This window comes from Nelusetta ayraudi, unplaced genomic scaffold (assembly GCF_046127955.1).
Source record: "Nelusetta ayraudi isolate G7.1 ecotype Tasmania unplaced genomic scaffold, CSIRO-AGI_Nayr_v1 ptg000042l, whole genome shotgun sequence".
Classification (NCBI taxonomy): Eukaryota; Metazoa; Chordata; class Actinopteri; order Tetraodontiformes; family Monacanthidae; genus Nelusetta; species Nelusetta ayraudi.
In genome coordinates this window covers 1,896,904-1,910,000 of record NW_027466092.1, presented here as the reverse complement: position 1 = coordinate 1,910,000, position 13,097 = coordinate 1,896,904, and the positions used below count along the sequence as shown (strand labels likewise).

At 44.9% G+C, this 13,097-nt stretch overlaps 1 protein-coding gene across 2 annotated transcripts in view; it reads left to right on the top strand.

Annotated features, from left to right (window-relative positions):
- The window catches only part of cpped1 (calcineurin-like phosphoesterase domain containing 1), a 29,529-nt gene extending 22,185 nt beyond the window's left edge, over nt 1-7,344 (top strand). The window contains exon 6 of one of the 2 annotated variants that reach the window (XM_076033619.1): nt 5,364-7,344. In XM_076033619.1, the coding sequence (XP_075889734.1) occupies nt 5,364-5,590 (227 nt within the window). In that variant the 3' untranslated portion in view covers nt 5,591-7,344. Of the gene's footprint in view, nt 424-5,363 lie in introns of those variants that run through there. The other variant, XM_076033620.1, reaches the window with a different exon arrangement.
- The last annotated feature ends 5,753 nt before the right edge of the window (nt 7,345-13,097 follow it).

Below are 13,097 nucleotides of genomic sequence, written 5' to 3'. Positions count from 1 at the left end.
GACGGATTCACGGTGGCGCGATTAATGGCAGGATGGGAACCGCGCTTGCAATTAGCAAATCCAATCAGTGACCCGGAGATGAAAGGGAGACGATGGAGAGTAGGATGGGGAAGGAGATGGCACAAACATCAAACATGGTCAGATGTGGGCGGCTGTGCTGTACCTTCTCATTCTCTCTTTTATATTCTACCTCAGTGGCCATGAGCAGCATTCAAGCAGTTAGTGTCCATCACATTATTGAAACAAGTTGAACAACCGAGGCCAGTGTCCCTCAAATGACTGCAGCATCTAAACATCATAGTCACACAAAAACTAAGTGTGTGTGTGTGTGTGTGTGTGTGTGTGTGTGTGTGTGTGTGTGTGTGTGTGTGTGTGTGTGTGTGTGTGTGTGTGTGTGTGTGTGTGTGTGTGTGTGTATATACACACTGTATGTGTATAATGCAGCATATTGCAGGGGATTTCTCTCCTCCTTACTGTGCATTTTTCCACAAGCCTGACTGGAATTCAATTTGACTGTGAGTAATTTTCCTTCGTTAGCATTCAATCTGTTTTCATCACTCTGACTGCTTACTCTGGGTATTTTCGTTCTGACGCCACCCCCTCCTCATCCCTCTGCTCCCTTCCTCGATCTGCCAGAGCCGAGCCGAGCCGAGCCGTCTTAAACACAGAGACAAAGAAAACCCTGGAGAGCCAGTATTTCTTTTTGCAGCAGATGGATCAATTATTATAAATTAGGAACTATAAGAAGATGTAGAAATGTGTGTTTTGTTCATTTGTTGTAAGGCAGATTGGCTACAGCGTGCCGATCTTGCCCTGGGTGTAATGTTATTGAGCATTCTCTGAACATCTGCTGTCCTCCCACCTGCGATGAACTGAGTGGGGACGGCAGGACAGTCAGATTTGGTTCACTGTTATAAATGACTGAGTAGGTTTAGTGTGGCTTTGCCAATGAAAGGAGAGAAATGTAATTATTTCTGAAGCCATGACATGATTGCCCCAGTTAAGGATGTGTCCCCCCACCAGGGCTTCAGTTGGCATGCAATTTTAATGCATTTTGACAGAGTAGAAAAACTTGGAATGCCCAGCGTGCGAGAGGTTCTGGCTTCTAATGGTAAGAAAGGATTTTGCAAACAGTTGTCCTCGTTTTCTGATGTCCCAGCTGATTTCACGTTCACATAGTTCCTTATTCAACCCAGAGCCGATCCGTGCCCAGGGAATGTTGGCATTGGGTGACACTGCATGGCTGCTTCCTTGCAAATGTTTTATTTTTTTTTATTTTTTTTAGGCAAATGAAGATGTATATATTTTTGATAACCCTCACTAATACTATATCATTTTATGTCTATATTTTATTCCCTTTCATGGCAGAATATCCCTGTGTAATGTTATGCAGTGGTCCTTTGAATTCTGCTTCTTACATTGAAAATCAAATGTTCAAATGAATTGTGATCTATGCAGTGCTTCAAGAAAATAAAAAGATGAAAAACATGAAGAATAAAATGTTGTGCTTCCCTTATCACTCAGATAGGGCAGCATCAACCCGCATACAGCTTTACAAAGCAAAATTAAAAACTCTCAAATTCAATCCTGTTGCTGATGGAGAGCCGGTGGATGGAACACAGAGCAGGGCTAATACGGGCCACATGTCTTTTTGCCAGTCAGGAAGCAAACAGCTGCATTTGGTGCCAGATGGTATAAAAAGACTCTTGTTTGGTCTTTTTTTTTTCCAGAGGAGGCACACAGCTGTGCAAGAACACGTTTTCATGATGTTCACAACTCGCTATCCATTTCCATATGTCTTGTTCACAGTCACGTCTCATTGATCAAACATCAGCAAAGATGGTCTAGAACAGCGTGTGTGTGTGTGTGTGTGTGTGTGTGTGTGTGTGTGTGTGTGTGTGTGTGTGTGTGTGTGTGTGTGTGTGTGTGTGTGTGTGTGTGTGTGTGTGTGTCCAACAGCAGACCAGTGAAGTTCACTGGCAGTGCTCTAACAGCTCGGTCAAAACCTTTGCAGCAGTCCAATCAATCTGAGGCTGAGCTCTCCCTCTGCATGTAGACCAAAACAAACCGGTTTATGGCCAGTGTCGTGTAGTAAAGTTAAGTACATGTTGAACCCCGCTTGGTGTTGCTTCTGCTTCTTTTCTGTAATTTACAAACTAGCCTACGGTTGTGGCAGGCTGTGGAGAAATCACACATATGGACTTGATGGCACCGAACTCCAGACCTGCAAACAAGAAATTAAACAGCAGCTCACACAAAGGGAATGGTGACATTGCCTGCAATGTCGACTGTTTTTCTTCAGTGTCAACACAAAACAACCATATGACTCGAGACTGACACGCTGTAAACGTGAGTAATTGGTTGGCAGGAGCATAAATCATTCAAGACAAAACCCATTGTTGGCTTTTTATTTAGAGTGTTTTTTTTTTGTCATTGTCACAGTGAGAGTCTCAGTCTGTACCTGTCAGTTTGAAAGAGCGCTTTCTAACGTTCATTCTTTGCAGACAATTGCATCTTTGGATTGAATTGCAAAAGAAATTGTTTTCTTTAGTGTTGTGCGGTCTCTTTGCATTTTCTTCATTCTTCACTCTTTATGTTTTATTCATACCGGCTTTATTTTGCGCGTTGAAAACGCTTTTCTTCTCTCAGACGGCCAATCTTTTCTCGTCGAGAAAAGGAGATAAGGGCCCAGGTGGAGTGCTTGACTTCTAAAGCCAGTGTAATGTTGCGCTCTGGAAAAAAGATGCACTCAAATGAATTTGGGTCAGGACCTAATCTCTGAGCGCGCGGTGAATTGTTTTTGCTGAAAGAGCTTTACCATTGGGCAGAGCCAAAGGAGAAAGTCCATTTCCTGTCACTGAGGTTCGGTCCACTCCACATCTCAGCTTGACTGTGACAGGAAGTGTGTCAGGTGACGTGACAGTCGAGCAGAGATCCCATTCTGCCTGATGGACAGGAGATAGGTCAGCCAAAGGAGACTTTCCAGGAGCCCCATGAGTTAGAGGAGAAGACGAGATGGACCTCTTCGTTAAAGAGAAAATCTCATTCTTTCATCAGTTCCTTTTGTCCTCAAAATCAGCAGTCGAGATTTGCCCTGGAATGAGTCGATGTCCGAGTAGCCTGGCACATCCAGACCATGAATTCACACGAGGGTCTGGTGTAAATACTGTATATTCACAATGGGGTTTGCAGCCAGTCACGGCTGTGTATCTGGTGTGAGGGGACAGATGCACTCCGTCCTCTGTTTGGTTCTGATCTCATCAAATTGTGTGCTGAGGCCCATGAAATGCAATTTTAAAAAATAAAAATGCTCTTTGCAAAGACAACCAATGCTGGTTTGAATTTTTGAATTATAAATAATTCTGTTTGTGCCAAGCTAACTGTTTCCAGGGAAGGAAATGCTTACAACAGAAACAAGGTGTACAGCTGCATTGTGGTTTTGTTCGGCCCGCTTTTTTTAAACACTGTAAAAACTTTTTTTCTCACCTTCGGTGTTTGGTTAATGTGCCTCCTTGTCCAAAAATGCATCTCCAGTTAAAGCACCTCTTTGCTGTTTGCTGTGCATTTTTGTTCTGAATCCTTGAATCTGGAACCAACGAGTGTAAAGTGCACAGTTCTGCCTTCTTTCAATGGAGCTTACTACTGCTGCGTTGCGTGGTGATGTCAAGCCCAATGTGCACCCCTGCTATCAGAGAGTAGCTTGTAAACCCTGACACATGTACAGCGCCACGTTGATGATTCTCATCTTTGGGAGTTTGAAATGAGGCTCAGAGGAAGATAAAAAAAAAAAAAAAGTTCTCGTCATTACCTCAGAGTCTCTTCCTGTCTGTCACTGCTTTACTATTGGCACCTCGGCGTCTGCCTCCCACCAACTCATCTCTGAGGTGGTGAGGAAGTCTCAGCGCTCATTAGGATACAGCAACAAGCCCAATATTAGCTGCTGCCACTAGCTGAGTCACCGGGTGGTGCTACCATGTGCACCACCCTGTTTGGTTTTGTTTTCTCTGCCAGCTCGGAGTAATTGCAGACGACCTGTGTGACACTCGTGGCATTGATAAAAATAGGATGGGTGATAAAAGCAAGCGGTGCGCTTATTCACGTCCATAAGGAATGAGTTTGCTAACTCAAGCAGTTGTGGTTGTGGTTTCCCTTCTTCTGACACGCATTGATGAGGGAGGCGGTGTAGCGCATCATCAGTGTCACAGCAGCAAACTGAGTGATTTGTGGTTGTAAACAAAAGGAGCTGAAGGTGTAGCTGTGGGAACTACCGTTCGAATTCGCTGCCGTGAAACGCCAATTCTTTGCACGCCGCTGACTTGTAAAGTTGTGGAAGTTAAAGCAGAAATTGCAGAAGCTCACGCAGGATTTGAATCCCACTCGCGGAAGCACTTTTCTTTCTTCCTGTCAAGAAATCCTAAAGTAGACAAAACCACAGACTTATTGCCGAGGTATTGTTGCACTGTGTGTGTAGTCCAGGCACTGGCAAACTACGGCCCGGGGGCCATATGCGGCACGTTGAGCTTTTTAATCTGGCCCGCCGAACTTGAAGAAATTATATTAATATTAAGTAAGTCATAGAATCGCTGTATTTCATCCATTTTTTTCAGTGTTTTAAAGTCATTTCAATAAAGAGCTAAAAACCGTGGGGACTTCAAAGACAAACATTTGTTAGTTTTCAGTTCACATTATTACACACGTTTAACCCATAATACCATAATAATAATAATAATAACAATAATACACAATCTTTTATTCCCCTATGAGGTGGCTCACCAAAACACTCCAATCAACTGCTGCTGCTCCGGCCCCTCTGCCACATTTCAGAACCCACTGTGGCCCACCAGTCATAAAGTCTCCCCCCCCCCCCCCCCCCCCCCCCCGGTGTCGTCTGATCTGGTGAATCAGACTCCAGCCAAGATGTTCTCCTCAGAGAGCCCGAAGCTCTTCAGATCAGTGAAGGGTTGAACTTTCACCCTCGGATGGATACATGCATTCGTTTTGGAGTCGTGCAGAGCGAGCGGCCGCTGTCCTCACTTTGCTTTTAATATTAACGTCCAGTAAATTTAGTCACATTTGATTTCCGGTGCTGGAGTGGCAGACTCGCTGATCCTGGTCAGTCACACAACCCTGAGATTCAAGTTGCATCGGCGGCAGTTACATTAATGCTATTTTGGCAACTCTTTGTTGTGTGCAATTTCTAGGACGGGCTGATTTTTTTTGTTTTGGTTTGGGGGTTTTTTTGTAATAAAATGCCATTTTTTTTGTCACCACTACAGTGACTTTGCACCGAAAAACTTTTTCATGTTCCTTTTCATGTTCCACCCTCTCCTTCCTTCCCGCTGTCGCTCCTCTGCCCTCCACAGGGGTGAAAGCCGTCTTCTGCGGCCACTACCACAGGAACGCCGGCGGCTGCCACGACGGCCTGGACGTGGTGGTCAGCTCGGCCATCGGCTGCCAGCTGGGAGAAGACACGCACGGAGTCAGGGTGGTCGTGGTGACGGCAGACGAGGTCGTTCACCGCTACCACAGCCTGGAGCGGCTGGGGGCGGCGGGCGTGGACCCGGACCTCTGCAAGCTCCTGAAGAGCTGAGCGGGTGGAAGGATTGTCGGCTTGTCGTGTCCGGTATTTAGATTTTTACAAATGAGGTTTTTTGATCTTCCACGCAGGCGCATTAATTACGTCAAAGCTGACCAGTGAGCCGATCGATGTCAATCCTCTGCTTTAATTAACGCGGAAGAATGTAAGATTTATCCTGGGACGAGGCAGCCCAACCTCTGTTCATCAGCCTTATGATTGATCTAAATCTTTCTAACATGTTTTTCTTGGAGCATCTCTTGGCAGAATGGATGTGCTCTCCGCGGTCCCCGCTGCCTTTAAATCTGTCCTCGACGTTGTGGGTCTTGACCGTCAGCCGTGTTCACTGTCAGTGGAACCGTCAACGTCTCCAAACTTTTCTGACATTCGAAGCAGTTTTTTTTTTTTTTTGCTTTATTTTGGTGTTTGGTCCTTTTTCTTCCGTGTTGTTCGCTCCCCCTGCAGTCTGACGCCTAACTGGCCGTGCATTTTAATCGTCACAGTGTTAAATGTTCTGATTCATTCGCTGTAGACCTCAGCGCCACCTTGTGTTTCAGCTTTGCCAGCTTTGACGTCCGTCGTCAACCTGTGGTGTGTTAGTGGGAGGTTGTCTTTGTGACTGAACAACCCTCTATAATTTATTTTCCCCCCAATTTCAAAAAAAAATAATAATAACCTTATACAACTCTGCAAAATTGAATTAAATATGCATGATTTAAAACTGTTCAGTGGTGAACTCTTGAGGGGGTTGCTCATCCAGTTTTCCTCTTTGTCCTGTGTTGATGGAGGCTTGAGTGACATTTCTGAATCCACTGTGTCTTTAAGTCCGGAGTTGCAGACACCTAGACTTTCTCAGCTGCATGTAAACTGGGACAAGCAGAGGAGTCCGATTAGACGAGAAAACCGAATCATGAGCTTAGTCTGATTAAGCTCTGCATGTAAACTTAGTGACTGTTTCTTGACTGAACCGGAACCAGTTCTCGGGAGTCGGATCTCTGCAGCGCAGGGATTATTTGGCAGCTCACAGTCCTTAAATAATCTTTAAATCGGACATTATTGTGGAAGGAAAACAACAAAACTCTTCTCGGTTCCACACACAGGGACGAGCACTCACACTTTGGGAATTTAATAGAGTTGTCATGGCAACGCTTCAGCAACAGAGAGGCAGCAAGTGTCGGAGAGACGTGTGTGTGTGTGTGTGTGTGTGTGTGGTGGCTGCTGTGGGTGATTCTTCCATCGGCGCCCGATCTCACAGTGATGGACGTTGGTCTCCCCGTGATGAAAAGTCAGCATTTGATGGAGGAGGAGATGCCAGCTGGCAAGGTGGAGGGGAGGTGGGGGTGGGCTTGGGGGTGTCAGTCGGGGGTGGGGGTCCGAGTCGAACAGATGATGAGTGTGGTGCGAGAAAGACGACTCGCTCCATCTCCTTCATTTCCTGTTTGACAAGGAACCTTCTGTCCTTATCTCTTTTTATATCCCAGGTTGGCTGAACCCAGTCGCACTTTCCTTTATCGTGTGTGTGTGTGTGTGTGTGTGTGTGTGTGTGTGTGTGTGTGTGTGTGTGTGTGTGTGTGTGTGTGTGTGTGTGTGTGTGTGTGCGCGCGTGTGTGTGTGTGTGCGTGCGTGCGTGCGTGCGTGAGAGAGAGAGAGCATTGTATTCTTTGACTGAGTTTATTTCTAACCTGTGAAAACACCATGAATACTTTTGACATTTGAGAATTGTAATTGTTTTTTTTTTTATTTTGCAATAAAATATTTTATGAATCGTCTTATGGGTTTAGTTTGAGTTATTCCAACTTTTATGACTACCAGTAAGTCTTACATCCAGCTCCTCGTGCTTCTACGGCACCACTCTCAATATTAATATGATGCTGGTACTTTTTTTTACCAAAGCTTCAAGGAACTTTCATTTATGTTACTATTCATTTCTTTTTTGAATTTTATGTTCAAGAAATGAACCGTCCTTTCTGTTTTCTGATGAATCTGCTTGTGCACTTTTCACCCCAAGGTTGATCTTTGAGTTTCTGCCTATCAGTCATCGCACAAATATGGAGACTCATCAGTTCTTGGGATCAGAATGAGAGAGAGAGAGAGAGTGAGAGAGAGAGACGGGGTGATACAAAGCACAGTGAGCTGCTGTGACTGCTGATAAGGTGTCTTTTTTTAAGTGCGAAACTCTGAGTTTCAGCCCATTCTGGCTGAATGCGCCGCATGTTGCGCCACACTGCAGCCGCCAGCTACAGTTACATTAGAGCTCAGTGAAAACAGGAACCTCGACCTCACCTGGGCTTCCGTGCATCTGCAGCTGCTGCTCTGAACTCAAGAGGCGGCGCCTCATTAGTTTGAAAAACGTCCTGTATTATTTAGTGGCAGGGTTATTTCACTGATGGTGGTCAAACTGCTAAAAGCGCAAAAGTCTAAAATCATAAAATTGCAGTTGCTGAGGTCAGCGGTGTGGCCTCTGCTCCCCTCCAGGAGGAGATTAATTCTACAGTGCCAGATGAAAGCCACTTCCTGTTTATTGATCCAAAGCGCCGCGGCTGCTCCCCAGCTGCGCACGTGTCAGAGCGTCTGTAGAAACAGCCGACGCACATCCGAGAGGCGCGTGTGTGTTTCTGCCGTTCACCAGCTGCCAGGGTCTAAAGTTGACAAATGTGATGTGTTTTTTTTTTTAACCATCTAACTGCACTGGTACGCAGCGGGGGGTCAGAGGTCACCGACGAGGCCCTTTGTTGCGGCGTGTAAGCAGCACGGGGAGGGAAGTCGAAATTTCTGAAGTGAGTTCTGTAGCAAATCACCGGGGACACATGATGTTGTGTTTGCTTAAGTGTTGCCGGGTTCAGCACGTCATCGCGCGGCGGCCAGATCGACCTGGACTCGAGATGTTTTCTGCCCCCCCGTCGCCCTCGAGTGTTCGGCGCAAACTCGCTAGAAACGGCGCCGGCGAATCCGCCGTTTGTCGAGACGGCGCATCGATCGCGGGTTGTAAACTCCCGGTAATGGCAGCTGTGGCAGCTAAATTACATGCTCCACAAGCCGGCTCTCGTTCCCATATATACCCGCGGAATAAGAAAAAATAAGAAGCCACCAATCAGAGCACCAATCCCTTCCCAGGACTGTATAATGCCCAAGGAGCCACAGCCGTTTATGTTTGGCTGCGTCAAATTACTTCACCATGGGATTGGAAGTTTACGTCTGTCACAACTTCCAACCGAGACGGAATTCATGTGAGGAGTGAGAAAATGAAAGTGCAGCAGAAAGGAGACAATGAGAGTGTGTAACAGAATAATGACGCCGCGTGTTCTTGCTCCAACCTGCGGTGCTTTTTATCCGTCGAGCTGGAAGATATTGGAGGTGTTGGTCTCTCGAATGAATCGACGGCTCTTTGCTCGCTGTGACCAAAAGAAAATCGGGTTTTTATGAAGCGGCTGTTTACTTTCTGCGCCGCTACATAGTTTTGTGGCCTACGGCTGCTCAGTGCTTGTCGGGTGCACCGGGTATGTTGTGGCTGTTTTTGACAATGGTGTGAGCAGAAAATACAAACCTAATGCGAACCTCAAGTTTTGCTTTTCCTCTAAATGATTCAGCCATTTTTTTTTCTCGCATTATTGTTAAAAAAAAAAAAAAAGAACAGAATCTTTTATGCAAGGCTTAGTTTATTCAAATCATTAATGAAGAGTCTTTTTGCATGTCTACTTTGAAATAAATAATTATGAATTAGGATTTTCTTTTCTTTCTTTTTTTTTTTTTTTTTTTACAAAATCTGTTTTTCTAATATGGCTGCAAAGCAAAGGAATAGAATGGCAGCAACGCTGAAAATTGTCATTTTAATGACTTACGCTCATCATGCTCAACAGCATGAGGATGGTTAAAGAAAATATTGCATCCGGCCAAAATATTAGCACATACCAGAAGCTCAAGTGTCTCGTCTAGTCGAGTCAGACAGAGAAGCCTTAAGCAACTCATACTGAGAAGTCTTTCAAATACCAGATGCAAATTGATAACCAAAAAATGGTGAGGTGCAAAATGATCAAGTCAGAATAATTTACGCAGAAAAAAATGATTAATGAGCAATCAGGGGAAAATGACTCATCCTCCAGTGAAGATCACGCTTCAAGAGGAGGAGGATTTTGGGTTCAACTTCTCCTACAAAGCAGGGATGGAGAAGTTTTACCTACTCATTGAAGAGACAAATTTGTACCACAACCAGTTGTTTAGGATGGATGTCAGAGGGACAGTTTGAGGCACCTCATGTGGTCTCATTTGAGAAGACAGAGCAGCAACTTCACCCGAGCAAGGAACAAAAAATACCAGACGGAGTGTCTGACATACTCGGCATGTAAAAAAAAAACATATTTTTCACAAATGTTGGCAGGAAAGTTTAACTTAACACGTAGGCTGAATAATAATTGAAAGGTGGGTACTGTGAGAGATGAGAAAATTTAAACTATAATTGGCTTCCTGCTTGAAGTTCAATCCCTTTTTTCACTGCAAAGAGGGAAAAACTGGGGGCTAAAGCAAATCAATTGAAGCACTCTATAAAATATACCGGGGAGGATTTCTGCTCCGGCATTAATCACATCGAACGTGCCCGTCGCTTGAGACTCTCTATGAGACTTAAACATACAGCCGCCAAAGTCTGGGGTCAGTGGCCAACCTCATGTGTGCCGAGTCTCTGAGAAGACGGAGCAGCAACTTGCAGACAGGATATTGAACGTTCATTTTTTTTTTTTTTTGTCTTCCCCAATCTGCATTTAAAACTAGATTTTTTTTTTCCCCCGTGGGATGTAAAAAAGAAATAATAATTAAAAAAAAAAAAAAAAAAGGCCTTCAGACGTTAAACATTTGAAATTGAGGATCTATGAAAATCTGCACCCTGACGTTTTCACCAGCCAGTCGGCTCTTCGAAGGGAGAAGCCAGGAACACAGGAGCGGCGCCGGCGCCCCCTCCAGTCTCCACTCGGTCCACAGGTGTCGATGGGCAGGACACAATCGGAAGAGCAAATGAAAGTTGGCGTATCCAATCATGGCTTTGACGTCAGGGCGCCACCCCTCCTTGATTGCCAGCCCACTGACTGAGTGAGCCATCTGGGCAGCAGAGAAGGCAGCCACAGGCCCTCTTCCATCCTGGTGGCCCTGCCCTCTGGGAGCGGCGCCAGCCAGGCAGCCTAGCAGAGCTGGCAGCGGCCGCGCTCGTCATTCACTCCGCCAAGCTGGAGCCTGTATTCACCAGTCTAGAATTCAAGCAGGGTCACAAAAAAAAAAAGATAGTAAGACCCAATTCTCTTTATTTAACACAGTTGTTGAGTTGGTTTCAGCCTGGTGTGCCTGTGGTGGTTGCCGAGGTTCCCAGGAGTCGTGTCAGTGCCAGTCAGATGGAATCTGTGGCAGTCACAAATGTGAATGCCGTCTGTTCTCCCCTCTTTGTACACAGGCAATGCAGGAATAATCGCTGGTGGGACTGTGTAATTCTCTGGCCCTCGGACATGAAAAGAAGCTCTGCTCTTTGTACTTGCCTTGATTTTGTCACTTATGTCACCAGCGCTCACGTTATTTCATTTCAAATTCTGGTCATTTGGCCACTTTTTCCACCTCTTTTCACATTAGCTGGTTCGCTTGAGTGTTTGTCGCTAACACGTGCTGTTCACTGGAGGGTGCTGCAAAATCAAAAGCAACTGGTCACTGAAATTGGGACTTTCAACAAGACAGTTTTTGAATATGTTTTGAATAGTTTTGAAAAATGATTAAAGGGCTTTATATGTTGCCAATTTAGAAGAAATATATATTTTAATTGATCTAATAGCTTCAGCAACAGCTTCTTGTAGCTTCCATAGCCCACTAGATGGTGCACGGTCAACAACTGAAGCCCTGATTTATAACTTCACAACATTGAAGATGTATCGCACCACTTTTACAACTTTTGGTAGATTTTCTAAGTCACAGCAGTACAAGCCTAAGAAGAGACACTGCTGATTGGAGAGCAATACTGCTGTGATAGTTAAGAGACAACTTTGAATGTAAAAAATAACCCCAGGAGAGGTTAATCACTCTTGGCAGGGAAGTGTGTGTTCATAACTTAACACGGCCGAATAATAATTGAAAGGTGGTTACTGTGAGAGATGAGAAAATTTAAAATATAATTGGTTTCCTGCTTGAAGTTAAAGCCTTTTTTCTGCAAAGAGAGAAAAAAAAACTGGGGAGCAGAGCAAAAGCAAATCAATTGAACCGCTCTATAAAATACATGGAGGAGGATGTGCTTCAGCATTTATGACATCAAACGCGCCCGTTGCTCGAGTCTCTGTGAGATATTCACATCGGCCACATACAGTCTGAGGTCAGCCACACAGCCAAGAACAAAAGAAAACACTATGACAATCAAGCATCCATTTACCTGAGTGGAACTGCTAGCTTGTTAGCACGCTGCCAGTATTGTTTCATCAGTCAGGTGTCTTTACAGCCCTTCAAGGAGATACCAACATGGCGTTTTGCCATTTTTGCCATTTTTGCCATTTTTGCTTGCTTTCACATTGGATTTTGTAATCTTGTTCATTTCAGCTCTTTGAGCTACTCGTACCGTGAATCTCCCTGACTCGCTTTGTGTGTTTTCAATAAAGTTTTTCTTTTGCTGTGACAAGCAGGCAAGGAGTAGTAGAATCACGCAAACGAAAACCAACTACCATTTCAGCTAAATCCCTCTGGGCTAAGCTAAATCCTTTCAGCCTTTGCAGGTCTTAATTTTCTCAACGGAGTTCTGTTGCACCTGCGTGCAGGATGAGCTCAATCTGGAAACGCCGATTCAAAGTAATCCTAATAGTATGAAAAACCATGTTAAAGCTGCAAGAGGCTGGATATGCCACAGGTGCTGTAATGAAGTTAGTCTAGTGGTGAGTTTGGGGAAAGGTGTATATGTACCTTTGGCATCGACTAGATTTCAGCAGTAGTAAAATCTAAAGAATTAGAAGAGAACTCTTTTTAAAAACCATAACAATTTCCTGGTCTGTGTTTATAAATGTTGCTAAATAGCTCCCACGCTAATTCTCGGGATCTCTGCGCTAAACTGGCTCCAACATTAGTCAGGCTGTCCAGAAGGCAACAATGCATCCCAGTCCAACGGGCACTGTCCAGATCAGGACTTCTGGCAACTGGTTGGTAACCGCCGGAAAGTCTTTTCATGATACTGTTGAATGAGCCATTGGCTCTGACATACAATAACCCAATACTGTCAATAGGACCGGTTTATTATCTCTCGGTCCACAGAACAACATTTTGGATAATTAGCAATTTTCAGCTATGCAGGGTTTTCTGAATCTAAACGGTTCCATTGGCTGCTTGCTCATCGCTAATCAAGGCTCCGCATGAGATGAATTCATCTATGAAAGTCATGCGCGTTTAATTCATGTTCAGGCCATATGTGACGCCAACCTGGCTGTGACAAATGTAGCGGCACCACGGCCTGGCTCAACACATGACTCGCAGCCGTGTCAGAAAAGGAACACAAGCTGGGTCTCTGGCTCGTGGTTGG